Here is a 17,371-nt window from a genome sequence, read left to right on the forward strand (position 1 = left end):
TTTGTTTGCTTGTTTTTGTATGGATTTGAGAATCTAGTATGAGATGTCCGGATGCGGCTGTGTTTATTTGAGGCATGCGTGGTCACTTCCCGCGAGTGCGCCCGGACGCGTCTGCGGGAGTTTGAGGGGTTCATACTTGCAACCTCCGGCCGTAGATGCTTTAAAGAAACGATAATGTTCTTCTAAACCATGATTTTTTTAACAATCATCCGGGGGAGAGGGTCCCCACCTGAATATATTACTCAAAGACCCGAAGACGAGTTGCACATTACATTAAGGATTACATCGAGAGGAGAGGTACAACTGCCAAGACATGACAGCCTCCCTACTAACTGGGTCCTTAAATCTAAAGACCCAAAGCGTAAAATCCGAGATGATATTTCTAATAGTATCTAGGGGGGAGTGCATCTTGTTACGGAAAACACGAGCGTTCCTGAAGTCCCACAGCTTCCAGAGGATAGAGAGGACGACGGTAGGCCAAATGTTGATGTCGAGGCCAATTGAAGTCAGGGTATCCCAGATGAAGTCGATGGCGACAGAGACCTGAAGGCCCAGGCGTGACCAGACCTGAGCCGCACATGGGCAGAGAAGGACAAGGTGCGTCACATCCTCGAGAAAAATGTCGCAACGAGGGCAAGACAAGCTTGTAGTGATGGTCTTAGAATGTAAGTTCGCCATCGTGTTTAGCCTGTCACCGATCACGATGAGCTGCACCATTTCATTGAAACCTATCAGTGATCACAATCAGTTGCCAAACACACATACTTCCGCGTCACTTTGCCTTGTGACCTAGTAGGAAGAAAGAAAACATAGATAAGCTGCTTCGTCGAGATGGTTAGAGCATTTACAATCGGATGTTTCAAATGATCCCTCATACGTCTGCGGACGCGCACGATCAATGACTTGATAGAAAAGAGAAAAAAGTGACCCAACTGAACCCCTCATATCATCCTTATACGGTCGGGCTGTCCACAAACCATCATATCCATCTCAAATATAGAGAGTATATGAGGGCTTACGGACGCACCTGGACGCGCCCGGTCAAACCGCCACATAGCACACGACCCCCATCCCAGACCACCTTTTTCTTTTCTTTCTCTCTCTTACTTTCTATCAATCACGTGCAAGTGATCGGATATATGAAGAAACAAAAAAACTGGCTGCGGGACGGACAAATAGGGAACACACGGATATTTAGGAGGTCATATTTACAATGTATATTCTCTTATGTTTCCTGTGTTGCCACCTAGATACAATTTCATGGATGTGGCATGAGTCGTTTCATATTCCTGGATCACGGTGTCGACTTGGCCAACCCAGAGATTTGCCAATTCAGCCTCTGAGAGGTACTCATAGAATAATGTGTGCGGGCTTCATCCTCGAGCTTGAAACAATCAAGGGATGATCACACCGTGGAGCCACACACATCATATGTTTTGTTTTCTATCGGGTGGACTGGAGCTAAGGCGTGTTGGGTGTTCCGTCGTCGGAGGCCCCGACCAACTCTACGCGGTAGATTTGCTGGAAAGCTAGCTAGCCAGACGACCCGGCCCGGACAAAGTCGATCAGCAGCAGCCAGACAACAGCACACAGCAGGCCCCCTCCCTCACCTCCTTCCGGCTCCATCCATGGATACGACGTCCCTGTCCCGAACTTGACCGCGCAAAAGTCTCCCACCGTCACCATCTACCGCTTGTCCTGTCCTGTCCTGCGCGCCTCCCCTCCCGGCGTTTCTCTCCGGCAGGTAGCGGTTCTTCCCCGAGGACCTCACCACGATCCGCATGGAAAACGCACGCACGCATTGGTTTCTTGGACGTTTCCCTGTGCAACCGAGGGCTACGTCCGGCGGCCGGTCCATGCATGCGTGTGTAGGCCGCCCCTGCATAGTGGTTTGGTTGGCGCATCGGCGTCGTCGCTTAGGTAAACGCGGCGTGCATGCGTACGTACGTACTACGTCCGTCCGTGAGATCTCTCGCCGGCGAGACGTGCGGATCGCGTCGCGTTTTCCAAGGCGCATGCGTTGGCGACGGGAGAGGAATGCTCGACCGTCAAACACGTTTCCCTTTATGCGTCAACTGATCGCCGTCAGCTGCTGGTATAGCTTTAATATATTTACCCGGAAATCTACTGTTGTTTTGCCCGGCGAGGTGACTGTTGGTTCAAGGGAACGTAGCTTGGAGTAGAATCTTCCTCGGTTGCCCACGTTCACAAGCATTTAACAGTTCCGATGTGGTTCCGTGCATGGGCAAGTAGGAGGAGAACATCAGCAACGACATTTCACCATCGGTTCTGTCTCCCCTCGTCGTCATGCCATTGATAATTTTCACCGAGATCATTCTAATGTAACGCCATCATTTCTGCGTATACAAAATCTATGTACGTACTTCCTGTTAGGCATATCGGGATGCGTCAGATTTTCCTTTTCCACGAGACTGTAAGAGCAACTCCAATCGTCCCACCCAAACGGAGGGTTACTTTGTTCGTTTTTTGTCCGTTTGAGTCTCTTCAGACATGCGTCAACGCTGATTCGATTTATTTTTGCACATGTGTGAAAATAAATAAGTAAAGTATTTATGAAAACAATAAACATGCATAATTAAACAGTAAAAGTCGGTCGCGAAGGCCGACGAGAGTCCACGCGTCCTCATTACATTAATTAAAATTTAAAAAAACCTAAAACTACGAGACAACCCTAGGCGGTGGCGTTGTCGTCGTCGTCGGGGCCGGTGAGGTCGACCAGCATAGGCGTAGGGCCGGCCCAGGGGAACGTCGTGTTCCAGAGCGCAGCTGCCTGCGCCTCCGTCGTCTGTCCCGCCGGCGCGGACTGTGCTGGTGGCGACGGCAGCGCAGCAGCTCGGGCGCACTCCTCCTTCTCCATCTCCTATCGTTCCTCTTCCGCCTCCTTCTCGAGCTCCATCAGCCGAAGGGCTTCGGCGCGCTCCGCCCGCAGGTGCTCCGTCCTCCGGTGCTTGAGGTAGGCTTGCTCCTCCTGCGGTGTCGCGCCCAGCCAGATGGGCAGCGCACTGACAACCTCGCAGACGCAACTAATCCACCGGTAGACCTCCCGCGCCTATGTGGGCTCGGGCTTCGGCGGAGGTGGCACGACACACTCGCCGGCGGCCGACAGCGTGATGGCCTCGGCGAGTTGTTGTTGGTACGCCGCCCCCTCGTCGGTCTTGCGCTGCTCTTCCTCCTTGTTCTCGCGGAGCACAGCTGCCAGGGTCGCCAGGTAGGCGGCCTCAGCCTCCTCGTCCTCGTCGCTGACGACAGGCGGGGGCGGCGGCGGCCTCCTGGCTGCATGTCGCGCACGCCATGACAGCGCTGCTCCTCAATGCTCGACCGCAAACCAGAGCTCCCAATTGAGGGTATCTGTCGCGTATGCAGGGTTTTGCCGCTGCTCCGGCGTCAGCAGACGCCGCCGACGACTCACCTCCTCCATGTGCACCCGCGTCGACCGCGGCACGGCCGGCACCGAGATCCTCTCCGGATCCAGATACCAGTGGTGTGGGAGGAAGGCAGCGGCACGTGGTGCTACCAGTGCCACCGCGCTTGGTGCACCGGGACGTTCACACTCCGACGAGGCCGACGGGAATACGCCGGCAGGGAGATGGCGCGGGGGTAGAGCAGGGCCTTGTCTTTGTTTGGAAAGGAGCCAACCATGGTGCTAGGGTTTGATCACCGACGAGGTGGCGAGATGTGGACGGGTGGGTTCTGAAAGCAGATGAGGCGGAACCCGCCGCACGGGCGGATTAGAAAAGGTCGACCGCGACCGCTGACGCGTGGGCCTGAAGAGGGCGCCCGTCATTAATAATGTTGGCCGTGGGTAGTTGGGGCGGACAACGAGAGGGTACGCGCGCGTTCGCTTCGCCTCCACGCCGACGCATTTCATTTCCAAATTTGGGCCGGAAATGGATCGACGCGGACATGAAGCGGACGCGTTACGACAATGGATCGGTGTGTTGGACCATCCTTTTTATCCACGCGGTCCCAAACGGACGGCGACGGATGAAACGGGTCATTTCATTGAAGTTGATTTAATAGTGAAGTAAAGATACACACCCATGCATGTTTTTTCAGGCAAAACCAACCAAGATGTATATCTTCCACAGTGCTGTGGAAGGTGCATGTAGATAAGGCCATTCCAAATACTCGCCTATATTCCGTTTCGAAAAAAACAACACTCACCTATATATAGTCGGTTTACCACTCACCTGGATTTGGTCCAGATACACCTTTAGAATCTGAATACAGCTGGGTCGGTCTCGATGCTTGTCATCTCGATCATTCACACCAAGAAAGCATCTACCAAGTTCAACAGTTCCACTCCGTTTTTTCAACACAAAGAACCCCACGGATAGGATACGACAGGATGCTTCAACCTGGTACGGGCAGCAAAAGTCAACAGAGTTCGTTTCACCTTCTGCTTAAAGAAATCCACATGTCATTATCCACTGAAACGACACAATGGACTTCCTTGAAGGTCTAAGGTCAGAATGACCCAATGATCATCGATCACTCACATCAATCCTTCGTGTTTTCCTTCTTCTGTTGGGACAAGTCGATGGCTTCAAACATCGGGCAACCCTTTCACCTGCCTAACTCTAACTATAAACGGCCCTTTTGCTGCTGGTGAAGTCATCACTCGTGTAGGCTCAGCACAGATGATCGCTCATTAGATGTAGTCGACGCCGTTACATATTCGGATGCAGTAAACTGTTCGTGTGGACTTTGGCATCGGCTCTAGAAGGCCGTACGTCAGTCTCAAGGCCCTTGATGAGCTCCATCAGCTTCAACCCTGCAAAAGCCAAATTCCTACCCCAACCAATAATAATAGCTACCAAAGAGAAACATCACATTGTGTAGGGTGTTACGTCCATAATAATGTAAGGTACTCCCTCAATAATTGGAGTACGAGACAGCACCTTTCCACCCTTAAGAACTCAATCGTGCATATTATATGGATTGAGAGTGTAACATATTTGCTCATTTTGTTGGTTCATTCATTATTTACTGAAAATAATATTTTTAGGTCGATCCTTTTATGTGAGGGAGTAAAGTACTCCCTCCGTCCCTAAATAGGTGGCGTATAAATGGAGTCGAAACATTTTCTATGTCTAACCAGGATTAAAAAAAGAAGATAAACAACACCTAATCAATAGTAGTATATCCACCATTAAATATATTTTCACATCATATATATTCAATATCTTTTGCGGGATTATTCAATATTATTGTTGTTGATATTTTATTCAATATATTCCATCAATCTTGGAAACTAATTGACCTCTTAACTGAATTTATATTCGACATATTTGGGGATGGAGGGAGTAGTTCAACAAAATTATTTGGATATTTGTGACACAACGGTGTGGTGAAGCATGTTTTACTTCCTACGACACTTCCAATAAAATTTAGCAAAAAAGTTTACTACTGTATTTTTCAAACAAATTCGGGTGGCTGGACAAGACCTGACAGTACTGGTCCACTTAATACCATCCAATGTGGCGAGGGCGCCTGCCCCGACTAATCCACGTCAACATTGTTGCCTATTCTTAGGGCCGAGTTGGCTAGGGATATAACGTTGCACTTGGTTCTTTCATGTCCATGTAAGTAAGAATTGAAATAGCATGCTACAAGTGATGCTAGAGACTCGTGGAACCAACTAGAATGGATAAGGGTTAGGCTTTACCCGCTCTACACTAAACACATCCTACCATATAAGCTTCAATTTTGGTCTACACGCGACGTGCCCAACTGTATGCACAGTGTCACTCTTAGAGTAGCCATCATGTCAAAGCCACTTCAACCGTTAGGCTTGGAGTGTGTCATTTTGGTTTTATTTGTGCTAATTATGACCTGGAGTGTGTCATTTTGGTTTTATTTGTGCTAATTATGGCCTGGAGTGTGTCATTTTGTTTTTTTGTGTGCTAATTATGGCCTGGAGTGTGTCATTTTGGTATAAATATATGGTTTAAAGTGAAGTTTACCCAACCTCTCATGAAATTTGTACGTGGATAGCAACACTCATCTGGTCTCTATAAAACCAGTACCCCCCCTTCCCTTTTATAAGGTATATTTCTAAGAAGTTAAACATTTTTATCTTTGGCCAAGTTTATAGTAAAACTATATATGCATATCTACAATACTACTAAAAAAATTTGGATATATATTTCATCACCAATCTAAATTAATTTGGTACTGTAGATTTTTTTTTTTATAAACTTGATCAAAGTAGAAAGGTTTAACTTCAAAAAACCAATACATCTTATAAAAAGGAACAAAGCGTATAACATTCCACTACTCTTTCATTAATGCCCCACTAACCGAGTGTCACCTACTTCCTCTGTTTCTAAATATAAGTTTTTTTAGAGATTTCACTAGATACTACATATAGATCAAAATAAATGAATCTATACTTTAAAATATGTCTATATACATCTATATGCATGTAGTCCGTTAGTGAAAATTTTAAAATTACTTATATTTATGAACAGAGGGGGTAGTAAGCACCAGTAACTGTGATGGAGCGTGTATGTTCTTTACACTGTCGTGCAAGATAGCTAGTCTTTGCATTTTGACTTGTCTACAATCTCATTATAGTTGCTGAGTGGCAATATGTTAATTGACATCACGAGTCACTTCAAATCAGCAATTGACAACCTTCAGCCACAATGACAAAAACTGAATCTATTGCAAGGATCATAATAAACACACAAACAGATCAATGCATGTTGTATCATCTCATCTACACCTCTATGATGAATCTAACACCGATCTCTACATGTATCAGGCCTGGTTGCATGAAGTTCAACCGCGTTATAGATTATGTACAAAACTATCATACACAACACATCTATTTCATCCGGAAAATGGAACTACAAACGGTAGCCGTCCTCCAGTAGGTCCTTCCAGAAAGAATCGCTCTCCAGTGAGCATAGATTGGGTAGTTGTAGTTCCATGGGCTCCATCAAGCCGGCAAACTCCTGCACCGGCAGCATGTCAACCGCCGGTGCAACATCACGCGCTGCGAATGCAGCAGTAGTGTTGCAGTGCTGATCAGCTGGTCCAGCTGCTTCAAAGGTGCTCGTTCCAGGAGACATATCCTTGATCAGCTGCTGCTGCACCACGTCCTGCTCTGTAAAATTGGAGGTGGTGTTACAGAGGTAGCCCGGCTGCAGATAGTTCGTACCAGACAACATGTTCATTTGATCCTGGAGCAGGTGGCTTGGAACGATCCTGCTGCTTGAGTTCAGCACTGAGTTTGCTGCAGCTAGGTTGGCGATGAGGTTAGTTGCGTCGTTGTTGGAGCCGATGGTATGGAGGAGATGCTGCAGAAGCTGCGCCTGCCTGAGTGCGCCGGTGTCTAGGCCCCCGAGTCTTGCCGCGGCCGCCGCCCATAGGAGCGCCTCGGGGAGGAGCGAGGCGGAGGCGCCGTCGAGGTGGTGGTCGGGTGGCAGCTGCTGGTGGGTGACGGGGTCGACGCCCATGCGCAGGAGCTTCTTGCGGATGTGCGTGTTCCAGTAGTTCTTGATCTCGTTGTCCGTCCGGCCCTCCAGGTGCGTCGCGATCGTCGCCCACCTAACGTCCACCAAAAAAATCATCCATGCATGTCAGCGTCACTTCAAGACTAACAACTATGCAAAAGCCAACGGTGAAGAAAATGACAGTGCATGGCGGCTAAGCTGTTGTGCGAGTGGTGGTGTGTGTGGTGTGGAGGAGCAGTTGGATTCTGGACGTGGACTGGGCAGTGGGCACGTACTTGTTGCCGAGGCCGGCGTGGAGGGCGATGATGAGGCGCTCCTCGTCGTCGGAGAAGTTGCCGCGCTTGATGTCGGGGCGGAGGTAGTTGGTCCAGCGGAGGCGGCAGCTCTTGCCGCAGCGGTTGAGCCCGGCGGCCTTGGGCAGGCCGCGCCAGCTGCCGACGTGCCCGCCGCGCTTCTGGATGTGCTCCACCAGCGCCTTATCCTCCTCCTCCGTCCACGGCCCCTTCTTCACGCCGGCGTCGTGGCAGCAGCACGGCGACCTCCCCATCACAAATCTTCTTCTTCTTCCTCCCGACGGCGAACTCCTCTCCTCTGCTAGTAATTAAGCTAGAGTCGATCTGGGCTCGGGCGCTGTGATGGATGCGGTGGTCAGAAGCAAGCTAGGTAGTATGCGACTATGTTTCTGGTCTTCCTCGACCGGGCTGGCTTATATAGAGGTCGCGGTGCAGACTGCACTAGAGACGTGCTGCGGAAGCTGCGAATTTTCGTTCCATTCTGCTGTCGTGGGCCAAAAATGCTAAATTTACGTACTGCACTAGAGAGTCCGTAAACGTTTGTAAACTCCCTGTAGTTGTAGCATTGCTCGTCGTGGGCATTCATTAGTATCGAACAGTTTGTGCACGCCGGGTAGTGTAAACAAAAGGCGTGCGTACGATGCAAGTCAAAGAGGGTAGTTGCTCCGGAGATTTGGCCACGTCAGACCAGATATATGCTCCTGCATGCTGCACTTCACACACGCGTCCATTTGGTTGGGTGTACGCATGTCGCGAGGCAGGCAACAAGGAAAAGTTTATAAAGTGGCAGCCAACAAGTGGCAGGCTGCCGTATATAGAAGACGCACTAGTAGTATGTGAGAGTAAGTATAATACTCCCTCCGTTTTTAAATATAAGTTTCTTTTTTAAATTTTATTAATGACTGCATACGAAATAAAATGAATAAATCTATATTATAAAATATGTCTATATACATCTGTATATAGTCTCCAAGTAAAACTCTAAAATGACTTATATTTAACAACAGAGGTAGTAGTAGGCTAGAAGCCTGTCTACATAACAATTTGACTTATGTGAAGGAGAAAGACATGAAAAAGTAAAGGGTGTGGACTCTTATGCAAGAGCCTAGTTCTATGCGGCTTCCTAGACAGATGCAATAAATATGAAGAAAAAGATAAGAAGAAGATAAAAAAAACTAATTTTATAGTTAATCTTATTGTATAAGTGAATGTATGTGTTGATTATAGATGATATGACCACATCTTACAACCAACAGTTGGCTATAATATTAACCACACTCTGAAGACTATGGCCCTGTTTCTTTAAAAAGTTCTAGGACTTTTTTTAGTCCCAACTAAAAAGTCTCTAGTCCCTACCCGTTTCTTTTCAATGACTAAACATGGACTAGAGGTCATTAAATGACATGCAAAAAGACCATGTTATCCTTAGTAATATACTAGAAGTTATTAAATGACATGCTAAAAGTAGGGGCACTGTTGGAAAAAATGCCAAAAAGTCCCAAAAAGTCTCTTCCATAGGGACTTCTTTCTTTAGTTCCAAATACCCCCTTTTAGTCCCTAAAAGTCCCTCCTGTTTCTTTCACATGGGACTAAAAGGGACTTTTTTAGTCTCTACACCAAAAAGTCCCTAAAAAGAAACACCCCTGTCTATGTAGTGTAGCACCTGTAATTCAAGACCTGGTTAAGTACGCTAGTTCCTTATTTTTGGGTAGCTTTAGTGCCACGGTAGAATGCTATAGGCCGGAGGGAACCTTCCGATCGAGGCTGATCCGGTCTGTCACCTGCATACCACTAATAATTGTACGCATGCGGCCTGCGGTACTTTGTTCAAGTTGGGTTCCTGTTAGAGTATTGACCCCTTATACCCCTTAAACATCAGATCAGGCCGTCCGGTCAGTGACTGATCATAAATTTTTGATCCAACTAAACCTCTCAAACAGGCTTAAAACGTTTTGGTTGATCGTCACTGTTCATATCCAGTTTAAATATGAGACGGACATGGAGCAGTCCGGACGCTCCCGGGCACACCCGCTTGGCCAGGATTGGTCTGCATCGATCCCACATATATTCGTCCTCATTTGCTCGTTTCACCAAACCATAGCCACGTCACTCCACTTTCCCCAACTCCCATCCGCCATCTTAGCTCACCTCCGACGATCTGCGACCTTCTTCGACATGGAGGGCAGCGGATCTGACTCCGACCAGTCCGGATCCATCGATTGGGGTCATCCCCGTGGATTGGAGGAGACAATGGCGGTCCGCATTGCATTCCGTCAGTACCGCGAGGACAACGCCCGACCGACAACATGATCTGTCCGTCGCGGCTCCATAGTGTCCGCTCAATGAGCGTTCGGTTCCTCTCAGGCGGGATCATCGAGGTCCCGTTGGGTAGAAAATCTCCCCTTCCCCATCATCGGTCCGGCAGACTTTGAGTCCCACCGGAACAGGTTGTCTGTCGTGGGAAGGAGACGATAAGGGTCGCCGAGGCCTATCTTGCCCAGGAGATGGCGGCGGCTGACGCAGTGGCGCGATCGACCGTAGAGTAGGAAGCTATCCGCGCCCGCACTTTGAAGAAATGACAGAGGAGGAACACAAGCGCCCTCGCCCGAGAGCAGAATCGGCCAGTCTTTGAAATGGCCGGACTGCCATCGAAGGAGGAGGAGGAGGAGTTGAGCGACGACGAGGACAACTCCGGCGACGAGCAGATCCGGCTTGATCCATACCGCGTGTTCGACCGGTACTTCGACAAGAAGAACGACAAGGGCTTCGGGAAGGGCAAGGGCAGCCGTGACTGATCTCCACCATAGCCAAACACGCTAAATTTTGATAATCCGATGGCATGTTAGTAGTGATGGAGTAGTCGGATGATGTGTAATGCATCGACGTAGTAGTTGCATGATTTCTATGAATTTAAAATATCAAATTTAAGATATTCTGTTATAGAATACATCGTTTGAGGCGTAACTATCCGCGGACGCGGTAGCTCATATTAACAAGTTCCGACAGTAGAGGAGGCACCACTACTAGCTACTCTAACTAATCCTCTACGAACTTGGTGAAGAATCCACTTATAATAATTAGAGAATACTGTACTCTTTCAATGTTAAAAAAATAATACGTATTATTTTTCGTTGTCTTAACTTTATAAATTCCAACCATTTTTTGCTAAAGAAGTTATCGACACCTACAGTATCAATTTACTGAAAAACACCTACAATATCAAATCAGTATACTACTCCCTTCGTTTTTAAATATAAGTCTTTTTAAAGGCTTCACTAATAGACTACATACGGATGTATATACACATATTTTTAGTGTGTATATTCAATCATTTTAGTTCGTATGTAGACCCCTAGTGAAATAGTTTAAAAAACTTATATTTAGGACAGAGGGAGTATATTCATTGTAAAATATATATTCATATTGTATATGCTTCATACTGTAAATATTCTTATATTTTTATAAACTTGACCAGACATTTAAAAGTTTGACTCCACTAAATTCTAATATGCACCGCATTTTTTTACGAAACCTCCTCAAAAGGATAGGGTGCTCCTGCAATTACATAAAAAAGAATAGAGTTGACTCGATTTGTATGGAAAACTAGGCCAAAAATCACACAATTTCTTGATTGATTAAGGAATAATTATACGAAAACCATGACCAAGCCGCAACCGGCCAACTCAAACTCCACCGCCTACTAGTCCGCTACCTCGAGAGAAGTGAACAAGCTCTTCGAAGACACCTTCAAGAAGGGAACACGACGCCCTCAAGCGTCGTCGTCGCCGACAACTACCCACGTCGACCAGTAAAGCTTTCGCCTAGAAATTGCTCAACACTCTTTGTCAAACCTGGGGAAAGGTCAGGCCACACCAACATTTACCGCGAAAAGCCAAAGTACGATCAACCACAACCTACTAGAGAGGAAGGAACCCTTCGACGATGATCCCCATCGGAAGCAAGGCTTTTGCCAGAGCCATTCACCCTCCACCTCAGCAAGCCCCGTGGGAAGGGGCTCACCCAACTCGAGCGTTGACCACATGCAATGTCAGGACATGAACACCCAAACCAAAAGCATGCCGGTCGAGCCACTACAGCACCCAGGAGATGAAGACCACCAACTTGCAGCCACCATCACACCGTCCACGCCAACACCACCGACCACTGCGCCCTCCGCGCCGCCACAACTGCAGCTCCACATCGACTACAAATGTAGAGTGCATCCATGACAAAGCGTGGCCTAACCGCCGCCACCATCCACCAACGAGCCGACTCCGGGAGGGAGTAGCGCCAGACCCACCACCGGCAGAAACAACCTACACCACATAGAGGTCCCAGACCCAAGGAGACCAGGAGCCCCAACCAACAGCACGTCGGCCAGGACACACCACAGAACCTTGCCAGACGTCGAGCCGGCCGCCACCGGCAAGGCAGGTCGGGAGCAGCAGCTCCGCCCACCGCCGACCAGAGCCACGAACCTTCCACCATGCGCATCCGCCCTGCCACCCGTGCGGCCCAGGACGGCCAACACCTCCACGACCACGGGAATACACCAGCCTAAACATCGTCGCCGCGCCGCCATCCAAATATGCGGCTCACCGCGACCACCGAAGCTCCACAAGCCAAGGGAGGAGTCTCTGGCACCACAACATCATCGTCTGGAGCAGCGGAGCAACACCCCCCACACTCGAGAACGGCGACCAAGGGGTCCTGCCGCCATCGTGTCGCCAAGGCTTTGCCCGACGACGCCTCCGATGGCGGTGAGAGGAGAGGGAGGCAGGAGGGCTTGCTCGGCCCCGCAGGGGAACCCAAGTGCTGCCCGGCTCGACCACATGGGAGCGGGACCGGGAGAGGAGGAGGGCCTGACTCGAGCTTCACAGCGGGGAGAGAGCCGGTGAAAACGGCGTCGGGATTTGGGATGGATGGAGAGAGGACGCGGGGAGGGTCCCGGATCTGTACATGGCCGGGCCAAAGGTGGCCGGAGGAGGGAGATCAGCCACTGGCGGCGTAAATCCCTATGCGAGCGCGAGAGCGAGCTCCCGGGGTGCGCCCTCCGCCCCGGTTCTCAAATTTCAACAATTAACGTGTCATGGCATATGCACTACATTTTGACATGGAGGCAATATATAATTGGTGATTTCCAAGTAAACCATGTGGTAAGCCAACGTGATCTTCTAGCCCATATGCTCCGAAATTCAGAGCTGGCCACATTGCGAGTTTGCTATATAGAACCGATCATTCTATCGTTTGTCAAATTTTGTTGAAGAAAACTTTCTCACGTGTATGAAGCACCTACTAAAGACTACAGTCGCTGAGCTTTAAGGATGTCAAAATTGCGTTGAAGCCTTGCTATCAATATGAACAACGTCCCCTGCTAAAATAATAATTCGTATTAATGACATACATAACATGAAATATGGGGTTTGAGCCTTGACTGGCTAGGAGTACAACGACCCCCTAAGCATGACTTGTGCATGGGAAGAAAATAAATCGTTGCAAGTTGAGCGTGGAGAAGCGATCGATCGATGATCTGTCCCAAACTAGTTGTAGAGGATGCTCAAAAGGTTATTTTCATCCACATGCAAAACAAATATTTTGGCCTGAGTTGATGGCTAGGTGTGTATGCATGCAAGGCTGTAAGCAAGAGGCCCCCAGAAGCAAGCATTATCTCATCCGTTCCCTGTGAGTAAGTGGTTCTGATTTCAGACCATAGATCACGCCCCACCGAAAAGGACGTGCACACTTACATGAAACTTCTTGCCGAACATAATCAACCGCAATGGGGACATCACAAGTTTGATTCTGATGAAGACGGAGGAGAACTATGCAAGGTTCGCACAGCAGAATATCAACAAACAAACCATATGTTGCTCATAATCTTCACCACCGGGCCTGTCACTATAGCTCACATACACGTTAGAGAAGAGTTAACTACCACAACCATTGCCAGGACCCCGCCATCGCTCAGGCTCACCGCTGTGGCCACATAAGACTCGACACTATCACCACTGTCTTCCAGTTACTACCACTGTAATGACCCCCCAACATCCTGATGCAACCACTAGTCCCTTTAGACTGTGACCACTCCAAGAACGATGCCCCCAATAAGGAGAAGGATGCATAACACCACCATTATATGATCCTGACGAGAACAAAGGTTTCCCTCGGAGTGGTACGCGCACAAGGCAGGCACCATGCCTCGATGACGTCTGCAAGAAGACTCGTCACCTCGAACATTGACCAAGAATCAAGGGCAAAGCTTTCATCCGGTGTTGCCTCACACTCTGATCATCTGAGCCATGGGACCAGTATGACCACAAAATCGCAGCACACCACCACATCAGTCGCCACCCCTAGCTCCCGGGCAGCATGCCAGAGCACATTCGGCATACCCGCATCGTGCAACCCTTTGCGGAAATACTGTTACCTTTGACTGATGGCCAGAGCTGCACACCACCTCATCGGATCCACAACAGAAGAGTAGTCCCTCGCACCCTCGCCTCTTAGGACCACACTAGATGGATCTCTGCGAGATAGCCACGCTGACCACGATCCCTCACTAGCACGCCAACACCACACCCTACATCCTCACCCCTGGCGCACAATGTTGTCTAGATACAAGCTCGGTTGAGACACTACATAGGGAGTAGCCAGATCCATGTTGACCCACCTAACTCCGACAACTCCAACAAACCCCCGCACCACCATGACACCCGCGTCCTTCACCTCTATGCGATCCCATCACGTGTGTAGCCCATCATCGCCGAAGTGTGCCAAGCAACCATATCCATGCGAGCCTGCCTCACTTTAGCCGCTCCTGCACATCCCCCAACAAGCCTCCACCACTGAGAAGCCTAGCACCTCCAAATCCTAACAACACCGCACCGAGTCTAGGCATCCGCCTAGCCGAGCTAATCACGCGACTCTAACTGTGTGTTAGGGGGACTAACGAACAACCGCACCGCCACCGATGCCGTGTGGGCTTTGCCTGGGAGCACACTCTGGCGGCAGCGAGGGGAGTAGGTTACGTTGGGAGGTGGTAGATGGTGGCGGCCCGCTCGTAGGAGAGCGACTTGGGAGAGCCTTGCCTGGTTTCACTCTTTTTTTTAAACAAGGCAAAAGACTTGCCATTTCATTAATTAAGAAGGAGTTTTTCAAGGTCCGAAGACCAAGCCACAAAGCGGCGGGGATAAAACAATCACTTGTGAGGTAAAATTACATCTAATACCTTGGTGCCTGCACAAATCCATAGCATTGCCTCTTCTAGGATCTTGCCCACAACGATCGCCGAAGGCGCAGAAACATTCTGAAATACCTTGAAATTCCTCTCCAAGAAACAATCATGAGGAGGGATGCGAGTCCTTTTCTATTTGGCGTGCGCACGAGGGCCAGATTGCCTCACCGGTCTTCCAGAGTGGCCATGTTTTCCAGTCTGTCGTTGTCATCTCTGGCAGTCCAAGCGTTGCTTTGACCGAGTTCCACACTGCAAGCGAGAAGTAGCATCGGAATAGAAGATGGACGTTGCAAAGAGGGCACAGTCTGCAACTTTTCCACCCCCTACGTTGGAGCCTATCTGTCGTCGAAACCCTATTGTGGATGATTAACCAAGCAAAGAACTTACATTTTGGGGTGGCCCAAACCTTCCAAACTGTCTTAAGAAGCGGTGTGATGGTGCGCCCCTCAAACTGCATCTTGTAGAGGGAGGATGTCGTGGGTATAAGCCTGACAATAGATGTATAGGGTACGAAAAGGACGGGCAGAGTCCTAGCTACGGCGAGGATGTATGAGTTCAGGCCCCTCTGCGGTGGAGGTAATAGCCCTACATCTCAGTGCTCAGGGAGCTTTGTTGTCGAGTGGAATAGGGAATGCAATGAATTTCTAACCCCTTTACCAGTGGGGGAGGATGGCTTATATAGAGTACGCTGCCCTCCATAACGGTTTTGGTACAGGGGTGGAGTAGTGGCGATTGAATGCGTACGTTACAGGTAACGTACGCCCTTAATGCTAATAAATGCACCCGGAAACGTACGTCCGTTTCCCTCCAGGGGGTTACGATGTACCGAGTGGTATGCAGTCGGTTGACTCGATATCCTCCGAATGCTAGTCGCCGACTGGAGGACCGAAGGTATGTTAACGACTGGAAGATAGGAATTCCTTAATTCAGTCGGAGTTGACTAAGGGTCTTGTCCTCTGTGAGGGGTAGTCCCGGGGTAGGTGTTGGAATTATGCCCTAGAGGCAATAATAAATATAGTTATTATTATAATTCCTGTATCAAGATAATAGTTTATTATCCATGCTATAATTGTATTGAATGAAGACTCATTTACATGTGTGGATACATAGACAAAACACCGTCCCTAGCATGCCTCTAGTTGGCTAGCCAGTTGATCAATGATAGTCAGTGTCTTCTGATTATGAACAAGGTGTTGCTGCTTGATAACTGGATCACGTCATTAGGAGAATCACGTGATGAACTAGACCCAAACTAATAGACGTAGCATGTTGATCGTGTCATTTTGTTGCTACTGTTTTCTGCGTGTCAAGTATTTATTCCTATGACCATGAGATCATATAACTCACTGACACCGGAGGAATGCTTTGTGTGTATCAAACGTCGCAACGTAACTGGGTGACTATAAAGATGCTCTACAGGTATCTCCGAAGGTGTTAGTTGAGTTAGTATGGATCAAGACTGGGATTTGTCACTCCGTGTGACGGAGAGGTATCTCGGGGCCCACCTGGTAATACAACATCACACACAAGCCTTGCAAGCAATGTAACTTAGTGTAAGTTGCGGGATCTTGTATTACGGAACGATTAAAGAGACTTGCCGGTAAACGAGATTGAAATAGGTATGCGGATACTGACGATCGAATCTCGGGCAAGTAACATACCGAAGGATAAAGGGAATGACATACGGGATTATACGAATCCTTGGCACTGAGGTTCAAACGATAAGATCTTCGTAGAATATGTAGGATCCAATATGGGCATCCAGGTCCCGCTATTGGATATTGACCGAGGAGTCTCTCGGGTCATGTCTACATAGTTCTCGAACCCGCAGGGTCTGCACACTTAAGGTTCGACGTTGTTTTATACGTATTTGAGTTATATGGTTGGTTACCGAATGTTGTTCGGAGTCCCGGATGAGATCACGGACGTCACGAGGGTTTCCGAAATGGTCCGGAAATGAAGATTGATATATAGGATGACCTCATTTGATTACCGGAAGGTTTTCGGAGTTACCGGGAATGTACCGGGAATGACGAATGGGTTCCGGGAGTTCACCGGGGGGGGGGGGGGCAACCCACCCCGGGGAAGCTCATAGGCCTTGGGGGAGACACACCGGCCCTTAGTGGGCTGGTGGGACAGCCCACAAGTGCCCTATGCGCCAAGGAGAAGAAAATCAAGAGAGAAAGAAAAAAAAGGAGGAGGTGGGAAGGAAGGGGGACTCCCTCCCACCAAACCTAGTCCAACTCGGTTTGGGGGGGGGGGGAGAGTCCTCCCCCTTGGCTCGGCCGACCCCCTTGAGGGTCCTTGGACCCCAAGGCAAGGCCCCCTCCCTCCCACCTATATATACGGAGGTTTTAGGG

At 49.0% G+C, this 17,371-nt stretch overlaps 1 protein-coding gene across 1 annotated transcript; it reads right to left on the bottom strand.

Moving 5' to 3' along the window:
• Positions 1–6,587: 6,587 nt before the first annotated feature.
• Positions 6,588–8,148, bottom strand: LOC123430857 (transcription factor MYB41-like). Its single transcript, XM_045114692.1, has 2 exons — positions 7,760–8,148; positions 6,588–7,578 (listed from the first exon to the last, which is right to left on the bottom strand). The coding sequence occupies exons 1-2, from the start codon at positions 8,029–8,031 to the stop codon at positions 6,876–6,878; spliced, it is 975 nt and encodes a 324-aa protein (XP_044970627.1). The 5' UTR covers positions 8,032–8,148; the 3' UTR covers positions 6,588–6,875.
• Between the last annotated feature and the right edge of the window lie 9,223 nt (positions 8,149–17,371).

The sequence above is a fragment of the Hordeum vulgare genome, chromosome 2H (assembly GCF_904849725.1).
Source record: "Hordeum vulgare subsp. vulgare chromosome 2H, MorexV3_pseudomolecules_assembly, whole genome shotgun sequence".
NCBI lineage: Eukaryota > Viridiplantae > Streptophyta > Magnoliopsida > Poales > Poaceae > Hordeum > Hordeum vulgare.

Excerpts from the sequence above, each read along its gene's own strand:
- LOC123430857 (XM_045114692.1), bottom strand. The coding sequence starts at position 8,031 with ATGGGGAGGTCGCCGTGCTGCTGCCACGACGCCGGCGTGAAGAAGGGG. Across the intron at positions 7,579-7,759 it reads CACGCCGGCCTCGGCAACAA|GTGGGCGACGATCGCGACGC; the intron begins GTACGTGCCCAC and ends GGTGGACGTTAG.